The sequence below is a fragment of the Kryptolebias marmoratus genome, linkage group LG14 (genome assembly GCF_001649575.2).
Source record: "Kryptolebias marmoratus isolate JLee-2015 linkage group LG14, ASM164957v2, whole genome shotgun sequence".
NCBI lineage: Eukaryota > Metazoa > Chordata > Actinopteri > Cyprinodontiformes > Rivulidae > Kryptolebias > Kryptolebias marmoratus.
Genome location: NC_051443.1, coordinates 3,953,723 through 3,973,667, shown reverse-complemented (window position 1 = coordinate 3,973,667; position 19,945 = coordinate 3,953,723). Strand labels below are relative to the sequence as shown.

The 19,945-nt window shown below is 38.8% G+C and overlaps 1 protein-coding gene across 1 annotated transcript in view; it reads left to right on the top strand.

The window, feature by feature from the left end:
* Positions 1 to 9,211: 9,211 nt before the first annotated feature.
* The window catches only part of dmgdh (dimethylglycine dehydrogenase), a 25,864-nt gene continuing 15,130 nt past the window's right edge, over positions 9,212 to 19,945 (top strand). The window contains exons 1-5 of the mRNA XM_017441545.3: positions 9,212 to 9,435; positions 10,592 to 10,760; positions 12,088 to 12,186; positions 12,467 to 12,631; positions 13,812 to 14,016. Coding sequence (XP_017297034.1) covers positions 9,314 to 9,435; positions 10,592 to 10,760; positions 12,088 to 12,186; positions 12,467 to 12,631; positions 13,812 to 14,016 — 760 coding nt within the window. The 5' untranslated portion in view covers positions 9,212 to 9,313. The remainder of the gene's footprint in view (positions 9,436 to 10,591; positions 10,761 to 12,087; positions 12,187 to 12,466; positions 12,632 to 13,811; positions 14,017 to 19,945) is intronic.

Below are 19,945 nucleotides of genomic sequence, written 5' to 3'. Positions count from 1 at the left end.
CCTGCACTCATGTGACCAGAGTGGCCCCTCAGTGAGTCAGACAAACAAGGACCCTAACGAGCGTCTATTGTTAGGAGAGTGAGAACAATTTGCAAGCAGTCCAGCTTACATCACATCTCAGCTTTAAAAGCTCAACTCCACACTCTCTATTTCTGAATTGAGAAAGCTCCTCGGATGAGAAGCGAAACGTCTTCAACTACAGAATAGAAGTCCAGTTGTTTTTGTTTTTTAACCTTTTTTTAATTTTTGTTTTGAAGATATTGTAGCATGTTCTGCAGTTAGTCTTATATCATGTTCTGTGGTTAGCACAGTTTATGACAGGAGGTAGGGGAGGCTGGGAAAGAAAAGGGAGGGAAAATGACCTCTGGGTTTTGTTGTGTATGTGGGTCTGTAAGGTGTAGCTGTGGCTGACAACAGCGAGTTAATAAAAACCGTTAAGCTTCCACGAGAGTCGCCCTTTGTGTGAGCTAATGCATAACCAGGGAAGCGTTACAATATTAATGAAAGTTTAAAAGTCAAAAAGGTCAACCAGCCCCCTCATGTTACCTAAATAGAACGAAATTGGTGTTAAACGTTCGTGCAGCAAAAATATTTGTTTGTGCTACTTTCATTTTAAAGATTACAACACAAAAATGCTTTCAGAAGCCAGAGGTCTGCAAAACACAACAGTTAATTTTAGCTCAACATCTGAGAATGAGTTATAGCCACTTTTGTATTTGCTAATAATAAGCTGTGGCAGTTATCTTGAAATAGATTGACCCAAAAAGTTAGAGTTGTACATGTACATCCAGTGATTGTTTTCTGTGAGTTTCATAAAAAATTGTCAAGTGGTTCATGTCCTATTTTGCTAACAGACAAACAGGGTTGACTCAAAAAGTTAATAGCAAAGTTTTAAGAGCAAATCTTGCACAATTAGTTAGCTCTCAAAGTAAAAGTTAGGGATGACTGTTAGATACAATCAATTTAAATTTTTGCTACAATTTGGCAAATTGACTGAATTATAGCCATTTTGTTCTATTAGTTGGCTTTGCTGTTATCAGTTGTCGATATACATCCAGTCTTTACTTTCTGAAAGTTTTATTAATATTCATCCGGCAATTCAAGAGATGTTTTGCTAACATAACAGACAAACAAATGTACACAGATACAGGCAAAAATGTTATCGACCCTTTGCCACTGGCAGTGGGCAATAAAAAGGGGGAAAATGAATTATAAATTATGTGTCTTAATGACATTTAAAAATTAAAAATAGAAAAACAAATGCTGTGGTATATTTGTTTTAGTTACATGTGTATAAACCCAGCAGGTAATATGCAATGAACAAAGACTTTTAATTTTACCAAGAAACATCTGTCATTACCTGTGAAAAAGTTCAGCAACTTCTTTTAGTATTTTGTGTAAAACAGCAACAACAACAAAAAATAGATTTAAATTTTATTTCTTTTAAACTTTTACACAGAAGTGTTAGAATACCTTTTTTAATTCTTACAGCGAATTGTTGCTTATTTACATCAAACTCAAATGAACTAACAGAAATTCTGTTTGCCTTGCAATCTTTGATTATTTATGCTAATAAACTAAGATGAATGTGTTGCAAATGCTCACTTCAATTTCAGGTAATCTACTCATTGTGTGTTTCTTTGACTGAAAACCAAAAAAAATTTCAATATATGTTTCAAAGCTAAATGGCCAGAACAGTTTTCTAACTACTAACAATAGCAAAAAGAAAACTTAAAATCATTGTTTGGGTGTAAAAGGTATTTAAGTTTAACACTTAGAGCTAGAGAGCTGTTATTTCCTGGGGGCAGGCCTCTAGACATTTGTATGTTTTTGGAGTTATTATAGTAAAGCATTTATTTTTGCTCTAAAATTAGAACAATGATAGTATAGAGGACTGAATCAAAAACCCAACAACTGAGGAGCCTATTTTAAACAGACATGGTGCGTGGTTTGATAAAAGAAAAAAATAGCTGGTTATATAAAATGCATATACAGACATCAAAAAGCATAAAGCATTAAAACATGTAAAATATGCACTACATGCTTCTGCATTTTCAGACTGTTTGAAGTTTTCCCCACTTGTCATTCAGTTGTCCTCATTAAGCTGTTGTCATGTGCAGCTGCAGGGTGCTGGGACCAGTTATTCAACCAGTCAATATGGTATAATGAATATATGATAATAATAATAACATTAGGAGACAGAAGAAGAAAAATGAAGGCTTTTAGTACCAAAAAGGCATTAGTGATGAAAGTAAATATAAACAGCGACTGTGACAAACTTGCCCCAATTTTGTTATAAAAGTTGAGATACAAAAAGAAAGAAGTTTAAAAAATGGTTTAGTCAGCATTTTAGTGAGCATTTTTGATACCATGGGAGTATTCCTAGAAAGGAGGTTTAACAAACCCTGAGTTTATCCATAAACTCTGAGTTAACTCATCCTGAGCGAAGCTTTTAGTTTTACTTAAGAGCGTGCACATGCACAATACAAAGTGATCAATAACGGAGCTCTGATAGCTCAATTCACCATGGCAACCACAGGAAAAAAAACTGAGTTGGGCTGATCTGAATACCAGGAAGCTGAGTATGCTGAGGTTAAACAGAGGCGTCCTGATTACAGCTCCACTTTTTAGTCCCAGAGCTTTACTTCATGTAGACTGTTTTTATTATTAATTATAGTTTTTAGAATTTAGATGAATAGTCAAATGAATAAATAATTGAAATTGGTCACATTGCCCTAAAAAAGTGATTCCTCAAAATGTTGATTTGGAAAAAAAATCTGTTTTCTGGAAACTGTGTGTGTAAAATGAGAATCTCAGAACCAGAAACTGATTTTATAGTTTTACAATAACTGCTTAAATGAAACAAACAAACAAAACAAATGATGTTCAGTGACAACAAGTTTGATTTTACTGCAGTTTAGGCTTTAAATGATCTACTGATTTATGAGCTTGTAAAGAATTCTACATTTTACTTCCCTACCTGCATCTGGACAGATGTTTTATATCTGTATGATATTTATGAAATAACCACCATAACACTAATTGTGGTGATTTTGCTTTTTTTCCCCTGGGTTTTGTTTTTGTTTTATTTTGATTTTAGTTCTTTGGTTTTTGTTTTGTTTCTATTGTGTTTTGGTTAGACTATGCTCATGTTCATTTTCACTCTCCCTCAGTCATTCACTTATCTGTCAGCCACGCCCATCTACACCTGTCCCGACTTTGCAATCATTCCACCTGTTCCCACTCACCTCATTATCTTCTGTGTTAAAAACCCGGTCACTTTTCCCATACCTCGCTGTCATTGGTTACTGGTTGTTTGTTTCTGTCCTGCTTGTTCCCAGTCCTGCCAATGTTAGTTTTTAGTTTGTTTTGCTGCCACGTCAGCTTTTGTTTTGTTTTTCTTTTTTTAATAAATTAGTTTATTTCTCCTGCCATGAGTCTGCGCTCTGGGTTCTTTTCTGTGTCATCCGATCATGACACATGAACACCAAAATAATCTCTCTTAAAATTATTCTGGTATTACCACCATTGGAGTTATAAAAATTATATTGTTTTTAATAAACTCTTTAAGACTATTAAAATTCAGAGAAGATAAGTCTGTATTTGGACCACAGAAACAGGAAAGTAGGCCCAGAAAATCTTTTACTGAAACACCAGTTAGGATGTGTTAATGATTCATTGTTGGAAAAACATTTTACATTCAAACCACTGCATTTGTAGACTAGGGAATAAAAAATAAATTAAAAATGTGAATTATTTAATCCGTATTTTGTGGTGATTGTGGAGATGATTTACACAGCAAATAATTTCTGCAAATCCTAGCTAAGCATGAAGAACAGACTTTGTTCTAATTGTGTTTTATTGGATATGTGCTGTTGGGGAATGTTGCTAAAATAAAGGAGTGAAACTGATGAAGAGTGTTCCCTTATCTGAGAGTGACAACAAATCCAATCTAGATTGAGAAATCTTCTCCTGACATTTAGTTATATGAAGTAATTCAAATTTGATATCAGGATGATTGAAAAATAAAGAAAAATGAACAACTCATGTCAGACAGCTGCTTCAAGTGGGAGGAGGTCAATAGGAAACCAGTTTCTTTCAGTAAACCTGCCAGTGAGCAGGTTCACTTCACAGAGTCTTTTACCATGGTGATAGACTGAGTTTCATGTACATCTATTTCTGAAATGGAAAACTCAGAGTTACCCTGAACTCAGAGTTAACTTCGTCTGAGTTTTCATGAAAACCTACATTCTGGAATATGCCCTGATGAAATAATGATTTAAAACACATGAAGAGTAAAAATTCTTGGTATTATCAGTGTCTTTATGAAAAATAAAGCTGCTAAAGTTTTTTTTGCAGTCTTGGTAATGATATTTTAAATTTTGTGGTAAACTCTCAGTCAGAAACACACGTATAACTACTATAACAGAGGCTGGGTAATTAAGAAAATATACTATTTCACATTAGTTTCACACAGGAAATTTGGGCCACTTCCAAATATTGACTTTTGTAACTTAAATTAACTTTGTTTCACCACTCGGCTCTACAACCGCCTGTTCTCAGAGGACAGAAAGAAACAAGCATCTCACTTCAGATTATTGTGGTGATTCCCTTCTGTGCTGAATCAGCCAAGATTACTACAACAGATCAGGTTCAGACAAGAAGTGTGAGTCTGGAGAAAAACCAAAACACAAAATGTTGTCAGGAGAGAACACATACAGAGCATTTTATAATGTTGACATCTTTCATCATTACAAAGACAAAATACAATAAAGAAATTACATTTCGACAACCTGTCTAGTCGGCCTATTCAACTTTCTATTCATACATTTGTGCTTGCATGTAGCCAAAAAAATAGAAGAACTGTATGTTGTGACAGCATGATTTGGTCAAGTGCTTGCTCATACTTGCAGAAAACCGTAGGAACTAGTTGATTATGGATCCATTTGAAAGGACTGAGACCACTGGGCATCTGTAGCTGTAGAGTGGCCAATAATTGGACAGATCTCTCAGCAGTTTCCAAACACCCACCAAAAAGTTGCTTCTGTGGAAAATCTCTAGAGATCCTTGAACACTTGTTGAGGGCCCAAAAATCCAGTTTTCTGCAATTTTTATGGTGATCTACAGAGAACATGGACTGACCTTAAAAGTTATTGAGAGACCTACAGCAATCATGCCTCCCTGCAGAGACCACTGAGAGCTCATGGAATGCTGACCATGCAACCAACGGTGCTCTCTGAGACCAACTGAGATCTCTGAGAGACCAAGAGAATTCAATGAGAAATCCTTGGTCAACCTGCATGATCGCAGATCACCTCTTCTGGTGCTCAGAAACAAGAAAAAATTATTATCTTTGGATCTAAAGAGGAACGATCAAGAGTCAGCGCACAGCTTCAGGTATTACAGCTAAAAACTAGTGATCAGGCCCGAAACCTGGGTGTAGTAATGGACTCCGACCTGAACCTTAAGGGACACATAAAAACAGTTACAAAGTTGGCTTTCTACCACCTGAAGAACATCTCCAGAATTAAAGGACTAATGTCACAACAAGACCTAGAGAAAATTATGCATGCGTTTGTCGGGATTTGGGTTTTTGGCTGTCTTTTGTTTCAGTTGGTGTTTATTTTTATTTCAGTTATCTTGTTAGTTGGTTCGGGTTTTTTCTGTCTTTGTCTCTGGTGTCTGTGTTTTTTTCCTGTCACCATTCATGCCTCCTCAGTCACTCACTCATATGTTTACCTGCCACGCCCATCTCCACCTGTCAGCAATTATTATCATTCACCTGTTTCCACTTACCTCATTATCCTCTGTGTTTTTTTCAAACCCGGTCATTTCTTCCACCACTCAGTCGGATCATTGTTTATTGTTCATTAGTTCTTGTCCTGTGCTTCCACTTGTGTTCCTGGATGTAGTTTGTGTTTTTGTTTCGCTGCCCCGCCAGCTCTTTGTTTTTGTTTAAATAAATTAAGTTTCCTTCAGTTCCATTATGAGTCTGCATACTGGGTTTGCCTCCTTCCACCTCGATCATGACAGCGTTCATCTTTAGTCGTCTCGATTACTGCAACAGTGTCTTCACAGGTCTGCCAAAAAAATCAATCAGACAGCTGCAGCTGATCCAAAATGCTGCTGCTCATGTTCTCACTAAGATCAGAAAAATAGAGCACATCACCCTGGTTTTAAAGTCCCTACACTGGCTCCCTATAGCTCAGAGAATAGACTTTAAAATACTGCTATTAGTTTATAAATCACTGAACGGTCTATCACCACAATACAGTGAAGACTTCTTATTGTCGTATCAACCCTCCAGAACACTCAGGTCTTCTGGTTCTGGTCTACTTTGTATCCCCAGAACCAGAACCAAACATGGAGAAGCAGCTTTCAGTTTATATGCACCATCAATCTGGAACAAACTCCCGGAAAACTGCAAAACAGCCGAAACACTAAATTCCTTGAAATCAAGGCTGAAAACTGACCTGTTTAGAGCTGCCTTTGATTAGTCCGCAAACAAATTCAGGTGTAAAGCTGCTCTGAACAAAATATCTTATTACATATTGACCATCTCCCTATGATTATCAAGTGTATCTGCTTGATGATTTTTATGATTTTTTGGGGGGATGATTGTAATGATGTTTTTGATAATTGTAATGATGTTTTTTGATGATTGTAATGTAATTCTACTGATGTTTTTATTTCGTAAAGCACTTTGAATGCCTTGCTGCTGAAATGTGCTATACAAATACATTTTTACTTACTTACTTACTTACTCTTCCATTAGCCTCTGAATAATGTTGAAGGTGAATCATCTCCTGAAGGTAAATGCATGCAGCCACATTTTCATGCGCACTGCTTACAAACCTGCATTCATGGCCGTGCACATTATATTCTTGCACACCTCCAGCCACATCATACCTACGTTAGCTTGCTTTGCACCTACCTTGGCAGCTGCCCTGACATTTATGATTTAAGTTGCTGGAGTATTCTTTAGAAATAAAGATAGGCAGGTTTAGACCAGTTTTTTAAATAATTATTTTTTTTTATCATTTGTGTGGTTTTCAGACCTTGGATGTTTTCTGCCAGAGGAGAGCTCCTTTGGAGGAATCAAAATAGAGCTTTAGAGCTTTTGAGACAGGTTAGAGATGCCCACAGAGACTCTGACTATTGTGAGAGAAAATCTATGGCACAAATTATTTTGAGCATGTTTAAACCTCGAGCGAAAAGACAATGCTGCTCTGCAACTCATGCAAGCAAACTGTGACCTACTGTGAACATCGCAAGGCCTTTTGGAGACGGCCTCACAAATGCCTTTCACCAACTACACAGAACTACTTATAGTTTTCTACTGAATCAATAGCTGAGCATTCCTTGAAGGAATGCATATCCTCTACTGCCTTTCATGTTAGTTTTAAACAAAGAACATCTTATATGTTCTTAGACAGTTATAGCCTTGTAAATGAGTTATGCCCAATCTCACGCAAGATCTCTTGAGATCTATGAATGGCCAAAGTATGTGTTTTGAATGACTCTCAGCCAGATTTTAGCTCAGCACCAGCAAAATTAATTGTGTTATAAACATTTCTGTGTTTACTAAGGTTGCTTATCTGTAGCAGCATTCATTCAAGATAATGGCACCATAAGATGAAAGGTTGATAAAGATAGAAGACATCTGAAATCACTGAAAGAAGAATGAGAGATGTGGCAAATGTTTTGGACACTCAAGAGTCTCTCAACAATCCCATATCTGTTGAAAGGGTGTTTTATTAGCCAACAATTGTTTAAAAAAAAAAGGGAAATACATTTTGTGGTTAACTGACACTTCATCAAAGAAATATTTTATGCTAATACCAGCTATCTAAGCTAACCTAATTTACCTCTATCATGTTTTTTCTAATTGATTTTAATGGAATTTTAATCTCAGCTTCCCATTTGTTGCATACGGTTTTCAAATGTACTGAATTGGAGTTTTATTTAAAATATCTTAAATATGTGTGTCTCACTTCCTTTGAATTCCTCTGCAGTTCATTCAGTTAACTGTTCACACAGAGGCATGTATAACTTCAGTTTTATCAGAGTAAAGTCTCATCCCAAATTTGGTCATTTCATCAATAAAATAGGTATTTGTGTGAATAGTCGCATGTCTTTTTCTCTACACTCCTTCTTGTGAGCTTTACCAGGAAATGAACAGCAGAAAAACCTTTACATTGAGTGTTTCTGTGTGAACAGTATGTGAACTATGATCAGGAGAAGTGTCCAGTTTAAACCTGCTGCAGCTGTTTACATTGGGTTAAAGGTTGTGTTCAGGAGGCTCAAGGACCGCTCACAGATAAATGTTTCTGTTCAGGCTGGAACTGACAGACCGTTACAGGTCACTCCTGTTGACTTCTTTGTTTTAAATAACATAGACTTAAAAAAAAACCCAGAAAACCAGGATTTATTTTCAGCTACCATGTTGTTCACCTGAGTAAATCTGTCAGATTGTTTGGGGGGGGGGTTCTACACATCGCTTTACACCAAAAGAGTGAAGGGCAGGCGAAAATGTTTTTGCCTGTATGTTTGTCTGTTAGCAAAATATCTGATGAACCACTTGGTGGATTCTACAGAAACTCTCAGAAAGTAATTAATGGATGCATATCAACAACTGATTAACATTTAAAGCCAATTCAATTTGAGATGGCTGCTCCAAGCAACTGAACTTAAAAAACACAAAATGGCTAAACTTCCATCAATTGGACAGATATTGAACTTAAATTTAATGTGGTAGTAGCTAAAAGTCATTCCCAACAGGGGATGACTTTTCGGGGAGCTATTCAATGTGCAAGATTTTAGCTTAAAACTTTGACATAAATTGTTAGAGTCAACCCTCTGTTAGCAATTTTTTTCATAAACCACTGGACATAATTAAGTGAAACTCTCAGAAAGTAATCATTAGATGTCCATCTACAACTGATTAACTTTTTGAGTCAATCTGATTCAAAATGGCCACCACAGGTAATCAGTTAGAGGTGCAGCCATTACTTTCTGAAAGTTCTATCAAAGTCCGCCCAGTGGTTCATGAGATATTTTGCTAACAGACAGACTCATGAACACACAGATTCACGTGCAGAACTGAAATGAACATCTCACAACCTGACTGTAGAGTCTGTCAGCAATCAAAGGGTTAAGTGTGTATAAACTGTCGCCCTGGTGGTTTTGGAGCTGTGGGCGTGCCGACGCGTCTGACAGCTGAAAACTCCCCTCCACGGTGCAGGGGTCCACTCAGAGGGGGGCTGGCTCCGCTCCGAGCTCCTGTAGTCAGTCGCTGTCTGTAAATCCAGTCATGTCTCGGATCTTAAACGTGTTGTGTGTCCAGCTGAGGAAACAGCCATCCGCCTGTCGAGGCTTTGTCCAGCTGCCTCTGAGATCCATCTGCGCCTCCTCAAGAACACCAGCAGAACAGAGGTGAGATTCATCCTACCTGGATTGTTTCAGCCATAACCCCACTCAGCTGATATTATCAGCACAGGACATTCCCCACCTCTAATGATTATCTACAATCTCCTAAGTGCTGAAGGACTGCTGAAACCTGCTGAAGAAGAAATATTTAACTGAGTTGCTAAAATGAAAACAAGTAGCACAGATGCTAAAATTAATAGAAGCAGAAGTAAAAGCTAAAATTAGAAAGACTGTAGCTAAAAGCTAAGGTTAGCAAAATTTGAGCTAAAAGCTAAAATCTGAAACACAGTACCTAAAGGATAAATTTAGCAAAACTATAGCTATAAATAAAATCAGTAAAATCATAGATAAAAGCTAAAGAACAGACTTAAAGGGTAAAAGGAGCAGAATAGCAGCTAGAGGTCAAAAATAGCTATACAGTAGCAACAAGCTAAAATGAACAGAACCGTAGGTGCAGGCTAAAACGAGTAAAACTGTAGCTAAAAGCCAAAACTTGCCAAATAGTTGTCGAAAACAACAAATAGGAAAATAATACAGTAGCTAAAAGCTAATTTTAGCAAAACCATTGTTAAAAGCTAAAATAAGCAACACAGCAGCGAATAGTGTAATGTAGCAAAACCATACCTAAAATTTCAAATTAGAGATACAGTAGCTAAAAACTAAAATTAATAAGACAGAAGCCAAAAGCTTAAAAGAGCACAAAGAGACTTAAATAAGGAGAGTACGCTGAAGTAGCTTTCAGAGAAGAATGCTTCTGAGGTAACTGATGTCTTTATTTGGGGAAAATATTTGTAAATACAGTTAACATTTTCAAAAAAGTATAAATGATACAAATACTGAAAGTCATAGCACACTATCATTAATTGAGCCAGATATTTGGATATATATGAAAAGGTTAAAATAGCACAGAGTAAGCTGAAGTAGTTTAACTGCAAAAAACCTAATGGAAAAAACTAAAAACAGGAAAACCGTGTGAAGGCTGAGTCAACATTCAAACAATAGAAGACCTCACATAGAGCAGTTGCAGGTAAGGTTGTTACATGTACTCTCACCTCATATGATTATCGTAAAACACACCATCTCCTGCTGTGGTAGAACGTCAGCATGATCGTAATGTTCAGCTGGGATCCTTTCACCTGCTCTTATCTTCCTCTCCTTCCAGTGACGCTTCCTCTGTGTTGGGAAAGAGATGGAAGGACACAGCGGACACAGTCATTATAGGTGGGGGTTGTGTGGGGGTCAGCCTGGCCTATCACCTGGCCAAAGGTGGCATGAAGGACGTGGTGCTGCTGGAGAAGTCCGAGCTGACAGCTGGCTCCACGTGGCACGCTGTAGGTCCTTTCAAAGATAATATTCGATTCATTCCTTCCTCTCAGATTGAACACCTGGCTTGTCTCAAGGAAACATCAGGTGGTTTGTGATTGGTTACATCTTCATTTCAGCAACATCACACTGTCTACTTTAAATACTTATTCATCAGAATAACATCAATGTTATTTTAGAGCTATATTACATTTGCTGATGTACTTTAAAAAAACTTGTAAAAATGGAAATCTCTGTTTATCAAGAGTTCAAACTATGAAATCAGTTAATTAAGCAGCAGCAGAAAATATGCTTACTTTTGTAACAATATCTATTTGGTTAACTTTAAAAAGTTGCATTAAAGACCTTTTGACAACTCATAGAGCAAAATAATAATATGAAATAGTTTGTTTTATCAGACCATTAAGCTTTATCTGATGTCATCCCATTATCTCAGGCAATGATGTCAAATCTTGTGCTGATAGTATACCATGGATGACTATCAGCTGCTACTGCACAAACTTTAGCTCAGTATCTTTAAAAACTGAGTTAGGGCCATTTTTGTGTTGGCTAAGGTTGCTGTGGCTGCCATCTTCAGTTTCAGTAACTTCCAAAGTTAAACAGTTGTAGATGGACATCCAATGATTGTTTTCTGGGAGTTTCATTCAAATATTTTGAGATATTTTGCTGACAGTACAGACGGATAAACACACACACACAAGACCCGGACAAAAACATTATCGCTCAGCTTTTCCTCTTCAGTGGTGGGAGATAATTAGTTTCGTTTATCAAATTTGCTTGTACAGAAAACAACTGAAGATGCTCACAATCTGTCCAAATTCAGGGACTATTTGTTAGGATGTAGTTAATGCCAATCTTTTCATGAATCATTACAGCATCATTCCCAAATCCTTCTGTGGTTTTACCAAGTTAAATGTAATGAAATCAAACTGATGTCATTTATTATTCATTAGAAACCAAAGTAGTGTTTCAGTCAGACAGTTTGCTGCTGTTAAAAAAAAATGTATTTTTATAATTTGGTGAAAAGATCAATTAATGTTGCTAAAAGCTGAAGTTTCACTGTTTGTCTCTAAGCTTCACACTCATACCAGCACAGCAGACAAATCAACAAAGTGGTCCTATGTCTATATGTTCTTCACAAGTTGATTGTGAATTATACCAGAATTAGAACAGAATGAGAAATAATATTTATGATGCTGCAGTTTAAATTAGACAAAAAAAAAAAGTTCTCATGTTAACCCTAACCCAGAGGAGCAAAAATAATCACTGAATTAACATTTAAGATTGACTTGGATGGTTTTATTGTCCTTTCCATTCCTTTCATTTGAATTTTAGGCAGGTTTAACAACTTATTACCATCCAGGCATCAACCTGAAAAAAGTCCACTTGGACAGCATAAAACTGTACGAGAGCCTGGAGGCTGAAACCGGACAGGTGAGGCGCCTCATCATTTACAGCTTTTTGAAAGAATGTGTGTTTATATAAAAAAGGTTTTAATAGCAATACACAATACAGCCAAGTATGTACAAACCAGGTACCTGGTAAATACCAAGTAAGTACCTGGTACATAGCCAGTGCATACCAATTAAGTAACATGTACATTCTGGGTACCTTGGTAATTACTGGGTATGTACCTGGTACTTGCATGTATCAGGTAGTTACCAGGCTGTGTTATGTAATGCTCCTATGTTTTACATATTGTATCTTTGTTCAGGCGGTGGGCCTCCACCAGCCTGGCAGCGTCCGCATCGCTTCAACGCCAGCCCGGGTGGATGAGATAAAGTACCAGATGACTCGCACACACTGGCATGTTACAGAGCAGTACCTCATCGGACCAGAAAAAGTCCAGGAACTTTTCCCCCTGCTTAACATGGACAAGGTTTGTACAAAACAATAAAATGATTTGAGTTCAAATATCCTCACTTAATATCAGTAATAATTAAAAGGCTTTAGCATTACTTGAAGGAATGCATATCACCCATTGCCTCTCATGCCAACATTTTAGACTAAAATCCTTTCTTGTTGAGAAATGGTACAATGAAATTGTAGACCTTTTGGGGTAAACCTTGAAAATATTGTTTTGTGCAATCTCATGTGGTCTCTCAAGATGTCACGCTCAGAGCATGTGTTGTGAAGGACTCAGCTACTATCACATCGAGTTTTAGCTCCATGTCTGTAAAATTAACTGAGTTAGAGCCATTTTTGTCCAATGTCAGTTAGCTGTGGCAGCTGTCCTGAACTGGATTGACTCCAAAAGATAGTCAGTTGTATATGTACATCCATGCATGCCAGGGCAGTGATTTGCACTGTCGCCTCAAAGCAAAAAGATTGGAGGTTTGCATCCTGGTTTGGGGCCTTTTAGTGTGAAGTTTACATTTTCTCGCTGTGCATATCTGGGTTTACTCCAGGTGCTCCGGTTTCCTCCCACAGACCAAAAACATGCATGTTAGATTAATTGATAACTGTAAAGTGTCACTAGGAGTGAATGAGAGCGTGAATGGTTGTTTGTCTTGTTTGTCTCTATGTGTCCCTAAGATGGACTTGAGACCATCTCTTACACAGTGACTACTGGAGGTAAACACCAGCTATCAGCTGTGGGTAAAGTAAATAGATGGATCAATGCATTAGCTAAAATCTGGTGTGGTTTCATCTGAGAGTCATCCCTAACTCTTACTCTGAGAGCTAACTGATTGCACAAAATCAATGTTTAAAATGTTGGCTTTAACTATTGTAGTCAACTCTGTATGTCCATCCATCCATCCATTCAACAGAGGTGCTGGTGTCTACCTCCAGCAGTCACTGTGTGTGCAGCAGGGTAGACTCTGGACAGGTCCATACCTGTAAAATTAACTGAGTTATAGCCATCTTTATGTTTGCTAAGAGTAATTAGCTATGGCCGCCATCTTGAATTTGGAATAATATAATATCACCTGATAAAATATCTAAATTTTTAGTGCTTGATCCAAAAATCTAATTTAGGATGTATGTAGAATTGATTAGTTTATAGTTCCATGCAGACCACAGTGTTACATCTGTTGATGTTTTCTGTACGTATTCAGGTGTTGGCAGGGCTGTACACCCCTGGCGACGGCCATATTGACCCATACTCCCTGACTATGGCTCTGGCTGCTGGAGCTCGGATGTACGGGGCTCAGATCTACAATCCAGCCCCGGTGAGCGCCCTCAACCCAAGGTCCGATGGCAGTTGGGATGTCCAGACTTCTCATGGAACCATTCGTGCAAATCGGATTGTCAACGCGGCAGGTTTGTGTTTTTTGAATCGCTTCTAATGAAATTAAAACCTAGCATTCTTTGAAGGAATGCATATTGCCTGCTGCCTTTCATGCCAGTTTTCAACTAAGCTTATCCTTTACAGAGAAATGACGCAGTTAAAGCCATTTAGATCAAACTTGCTAAGGTTATGTTCACACTGCAGGCAACAGTGACTCAAATCCGATTTTCTTTGCCAATATCCAACCCATAACTGATTTTTTTTAATAGCAGTCTGAACATAATAAATCCAATATTTTCTAATTTGACCCAGGACACTTTTTTATGTGGTACTAAACTGAATACATATCCAATGTTTTGCAAAGCGACCCAAGTCTAAATGGTCATGTTGCATTTCAGATGACTTTTACACTGAAGTAGGGGTATGTGGATCAGTCCAAATATTTATACTATTGATACCAACATCCTGAACTTTAAAGCTTGGAACTCTGCACATCTTCAGCTAAAGAGTAAAAGTACAAATGCTTTTTCTTTTTTAGATTTGTGGATGACTGAGAATCTACATCAACATAAAATACTAATGTTGGTGTCAGATCGTATCAATACTACTGTGATGGGATCAATACTTGAGTTTGTTTCTACTTTTTGTACTTAGCTCCCTTTCCAGAAGTGTAGTTCTGCACTGGAGGAGTCGGGAAGTGGCAAGATAAAATATAAACACAGGACGAAACAACTATGCTATAATTATGTTATTGGCTTTGATTGCACAACAACTTCAGAATTAATAATCGCATGCTAACATTTGTAGCATCCTGTCAAGTTCTTAACAATGTCAAAGAGTGAAGCAGCTCGGCGACCAACAGACAATGGGAGACTCGGTATAAGAAACGTGGATTTATTTACAGTGCAGATGCAATAGGTACAGGCACTTGAATCTGCAAGAGAGGACAGAAGGTAAGTAAATGGCTGAGAGGCCTAGAGTCACTAGGTGTCTAACAGGAAGTTTGTTTAGCTTACGGGGATGGTGGGAAAGTCCAGTTTGAGCTGGTGGTGATCTGATAAGTATCTGTAGGTGGGTGTCCTCTCTGGTTGTAGGTTTCCAGGCAGCAAAGGTAAGTTCTCTCCACAGTGTTACAGCTCCAATGTGGATGTTTTGTTTATGTCACTGAAGTAATGTCCTGCTCTGCTTTAGGCTCCACCTCTTCTACGATTAGGTGCTGTGTCCTCGGCTTCCCTCCAATCAGCAATTATCTGCCGGCTACTTAATGGCTGTGAAGCTGCACTTCAAGGCCTTTTGGCCATTTGTCTGCCATACCCCCCTCTGTCGGGTCCATGTGGGCCTAAGCACTTTGTTTAACTGGGGAGATGTACATCTGATCAGACTGTTTGGGTAGGGGAGAGCTGCCTTTTTGTTTATTCTCAGTTTTTCTCCTGTTTTTGTGATTGTTAGGAAGATTATCTGTAGGTTTGTATTTTTCTTTCTGTGGATTTAGGTAAGTTTACTTTTACTTTTGGTAGGGCTGTTTTGTTTGTTATGTTGGCCTGAGCTCTCCCTGAAGTTTCGACAGTCTGAACTGTACCAGATAACCTGGTGTAAAATAAAACATCTTAACTGTCAAACCGCCTCCTCACTGTCACTGCTAGAATTTATGTTAGCCCCCTTCTCTACTCCTAGACTAAGCTAAGGGGACGTAACATAAATTGGGGGCTCATCCGGGAAATGAACCCGGGACCTCTCGGTCTGGTGCCAGCGTTCCAGTGCTCCTTGTGACTCTGGATGGTAAGCACTGGACACAACTTGTTTAATTCCCAGAGTCTGCATGACCTGCTGGAAAAGTTTTTTACCACTTTTGGTCTACCAAAAGTGGTTCAGACAGATCAAGGAACCAATTTCCTATCTAAACTTTTCCAACAGGTCATGCAGACTCTGGGAATTAAACAAGTTGTGTCCAGTGCTTACCATCCAGAATCACAAGGAGCACTGGAACGCTGGCACCAGACCTTTAAGGCCATGTTGCAGAAATACTGTCTGGATTTTGGAAAGGATTGGGATGAAAGAGCACCTTTGATGGTGTTCGCCATCCGTGAAGCTAAGCAAGAATCACTTGGGTTCAGCCCAAATGACCTAGTGTTCGGTCATTCTGTTCAGGGACCTTTAAAGCTGCTTAAAGAACAGTTTAGGTCACCAGATCAGGTGCAAACTAATGTTCTGGATTATGTTTCACAGTTCAGAGAGCGCCTCTATAGGGCCCGGTCGGCAGCAGCAGAAGCCCTTTCCTCTGCCCAGGAAAAGATGAAGAGTTGGTATGATAAGAAAGCTGTCCTTCGATCTTTCAATCCAGGTGACAAGGTTTTGGTTTTTCTACCGGCTCCTGTTTCTGCATTATCTGCCCGATTTTGTGGACCATATCTGGTGGACAAAAAAGTGAATGAAACAGATTATGTTATTAAAACACCAGACAGGAAGCGAAAAACACGCTTATGTCATGTAAACATGCTTAAATCTTTTCATTCTCGATCCGGTTCTCCTTGTGGCCCTGCAGAAGAGCTTACTGAGTCCTTGCCCCAAATGCCATCTCCAGAAGGTCTCCTGTATTCTTCAGGATTAAACGTGGGTGCAGATGAGGATGGGCTCAAACTCTGTGATGCCAGCTACCAGAGTGCCAGAATGCTCAACTCTGAGGTACTGTCTAAGATGTCCACATATCTCTCTCACCTTACCTGTGAGCAGAGATTAGACATTAAAGTTCTAATCGATACTCATCCACAACTCTTTGGTGATATCCCGTCACGTACTACAGTGATGGAGCATGATATTAATGTTGGGAAAGCAGCACCTGTTAAGCAACATGCTTATCGTGTGAACATGACCAAGAGGGAATTGATGAAAGAGGAAGTGAACTATCTTCTGAAGCATGGGTTGGCTATACCAAGCTATAGTCCATGGAGTTCTCCATGCTTGGTGATACCAAAATCTGACGGAGCGCCTCGCTTTTGCACAGATTTCCGTAAGGTCAATGCGGTTACAGTGCCTGATTCCTTCCCACTGCCTCGCATCAAAGACTGCGTTGACAGTGTTGGATCTGCGGCTTATGTGAGTAAACTAGACCTTCTTAAAGGTTATTGGCAAGTTCCGTTGACCAACAAAGCATCAGAAATTTCAGCGTTTGTTACACCTGATCACTTTCTGCAATATACCGTGATGGCGTTTGGGATGAGGAATGCTCCTGCAACCTTCCAGAGGTTAATGTCAACTGTATTATCTGATGTGGAAACACTTCAACACTTTGATGTGTACGTGGGTTCCACTTCCCAACCTGTGGAGGTTTTAACCGACCACAATCCTCTTGTGTTCCTCTCACGTATGTATAACAGCAATCAGCGACTCATGAGGTGGGCTTTAATTGCTCAAAATTATAACATTGTACTCAAGCACAAAAAAGGATGTGATAACATCGTGGCAGATGCCCTCTCTAGAGTGTGAGTGTGGAAAGGTTAACAAACTTCAATGTTTGGGTTTGTTTTCTATGGGTGGGAGTGTTACAGCTCCAATGTGGATGTTTTGTTTATGTCACTGAAGTAATGTCCTGCTCTGCTTTAGGCTCCACCTCTTCTACGATTAGGTGCTGTGTCCTCGGCTTCCCTCCAATCAGCAATTATCTGCCGGCTACTTAATGGCTGTGAAGCTGCACTTCAAGGCCTTTTGGCCATTTGTCTGCCATACCCCCCTCTGTCGGGTCCATGTGGGCCTAAGCACTTTGTTTAACTGGGGAGATGTACATCTGATCAGACTGTTTGGGTAGGGGAGAGCTGCCTTTTTGTTTATTCTCAGTTTTTCTCCTGTTTTTGTGATTGTTAGGAAGATTATCTTGTAGGTTTGTATTTTTCTTTCTGTGGATTTAGGTAAGTTTACTTTTACTTTTGGTAGGGCTGTTTTGTTTGTTATGTTGGCCTGAGCTCTCCCTGAAGTTTCGACAGTCTGAACTGTACCAGATAACCTGGTGTAAAATAAAACATCTTAACTGTCAAACCGCCTCCTCACTGTCACTGCTAGAATTTATGTTAGCCCCCTTCTCTACTCCTAGACTAAGCTAAGGGGACGTAACAACAGGCAGACGGTGACGAGACAGACTGGCAACGGTAAGTGGTCCAGCAGTACTTAGCTCGAGGGAAGCAGGAGTGCAGACCGGACTGGATCTCCAGAGGTACAGCAACACTACAGGAGTACAGCAACACAACGAACACAGATGAGTAACTTCAACAAGGAAAGCAAAATACTAAGAGGCTCGGAGATTTTACCACAAGGGTAAGCAATGCTCCAGCGCTGGTCTGATCCTCACCACGGCCTTAAAAACTCTAACCACTAATGACACTCATCGTCTGCAGGTGTGAATGCCAAGGATGACTCCTCAGTAGAGGAACCGGAACGCCCACCAGGAAGTAATCTTCAGATCACCACACATCCATATTTTTTTCTTTAAACTCAGTGTGCTGCGTGTGATGTCACATCTTCTTCTGTGCATGCGGGTCACTTCAAGGCCATAGACTGTTCATGCAAAAGTCTGATGACAAGCACATTTAAATTATGTGAACGACAATGCAAAAAAAAAGTTAGTTCTGAGCAAAAAAATCAGATTTGAGCATTAAGACCTGCAGTGTGAACGTAGTGTTAAATTTTACCTGTGTCTACAGATTTGACTGTGTTAGAGACATTTTTTGTTTCCTTAGGTGTGATGGCCATTTTGAACACACACACATAGGCTAAAACATTACTGTCTGTCTGTCTGATCAAATCAAGCCACAAAGAGAGAGTTAGGAGTAGGGTTGATGTGTCATTATTAACATTATTATGGCAGCCATGTTGAATTGGGTTAACTCCAGAAGTAAATCAGCTGTGGATATGCTGGTGTAGATTCTCAGTCATCCAGGCTGTGGATGTACATCCATTGATTACTTTCTGCAATATTCATAAAATTGTTCATGAGATATTTTGCTTATGATACAAACACACACACACACTGGCACTAACATAATCACCTTCAAAGATGGGTACCAATAGTGCCAAAATTGGCTTAAAGGATTGTCCTCAATTTGAAAGTTAAAATTTTCTGAATTTTTTTATTTCTTACAGATCTGCACTGGGGTGTGTTCAGGCTAGGCTGCTTTTAGTAGTGTGTACAATGGACTACTTCAAACTGCAACAATGCATGTCAATCACACACTGAAGTGGAGTGAATCCAATTAAGGAAGGCTTCCAAACCTCTTCTGTAAATGTATAATTTAAGTCCTGTTCCCAAACTGATCTCACAGCTGCTATCAAGGGACAGCACCTTGAAAAAAAGGCTGTAGAGAGTGGACATTGTTCTACTGAGTGTAGGATTAACAGCAAGAAACTGATCAATTGCGTAATCAGGTGGTTTCTGAGGAAATTGGGGAGTTAAATGCTGTACATCGTGCCATACTAGTAGAAATCTACTTTTTTCTCAACCAGTTGGAAAAAAACAGGCAAAATTCTAATCAAAAAATAGATCTCCAAAACATTTCAGTCCCTTTTTCTGCCAGATCTGAAATGCATCTGACAAGGCAGCAAATAAATGATTGACTGTCACTGGACTTTGGAAAGAGGAAGAAAGAAGAAGAAATTATTTTTTTCTCTCTGTAAAACTGGGGCCAATTTAGAGCAGAATTACATTATCTGACAAGGGAGCAAAGGAAGCAGATAATAAGCCAGGTATCATTGTGTACCAGCAGGTGAGTGTGATCCCTGAAAAATGCTGGTGTAGATTCTCAGTCATTCAGGCCATGGTAAATTCAAAAAAAGTTAAAAAACAAAAACAACTGGACTTCTATTCTGTAGCTGAAGACGTTTCGCTTCTCATCCGAGGAGCTTTCTCAATTCAGAAACAGAGAGTGTGGAGTTGAGCTTTTAAAGCTGAGATGTGATGTAAGCTGGATTGCTTGC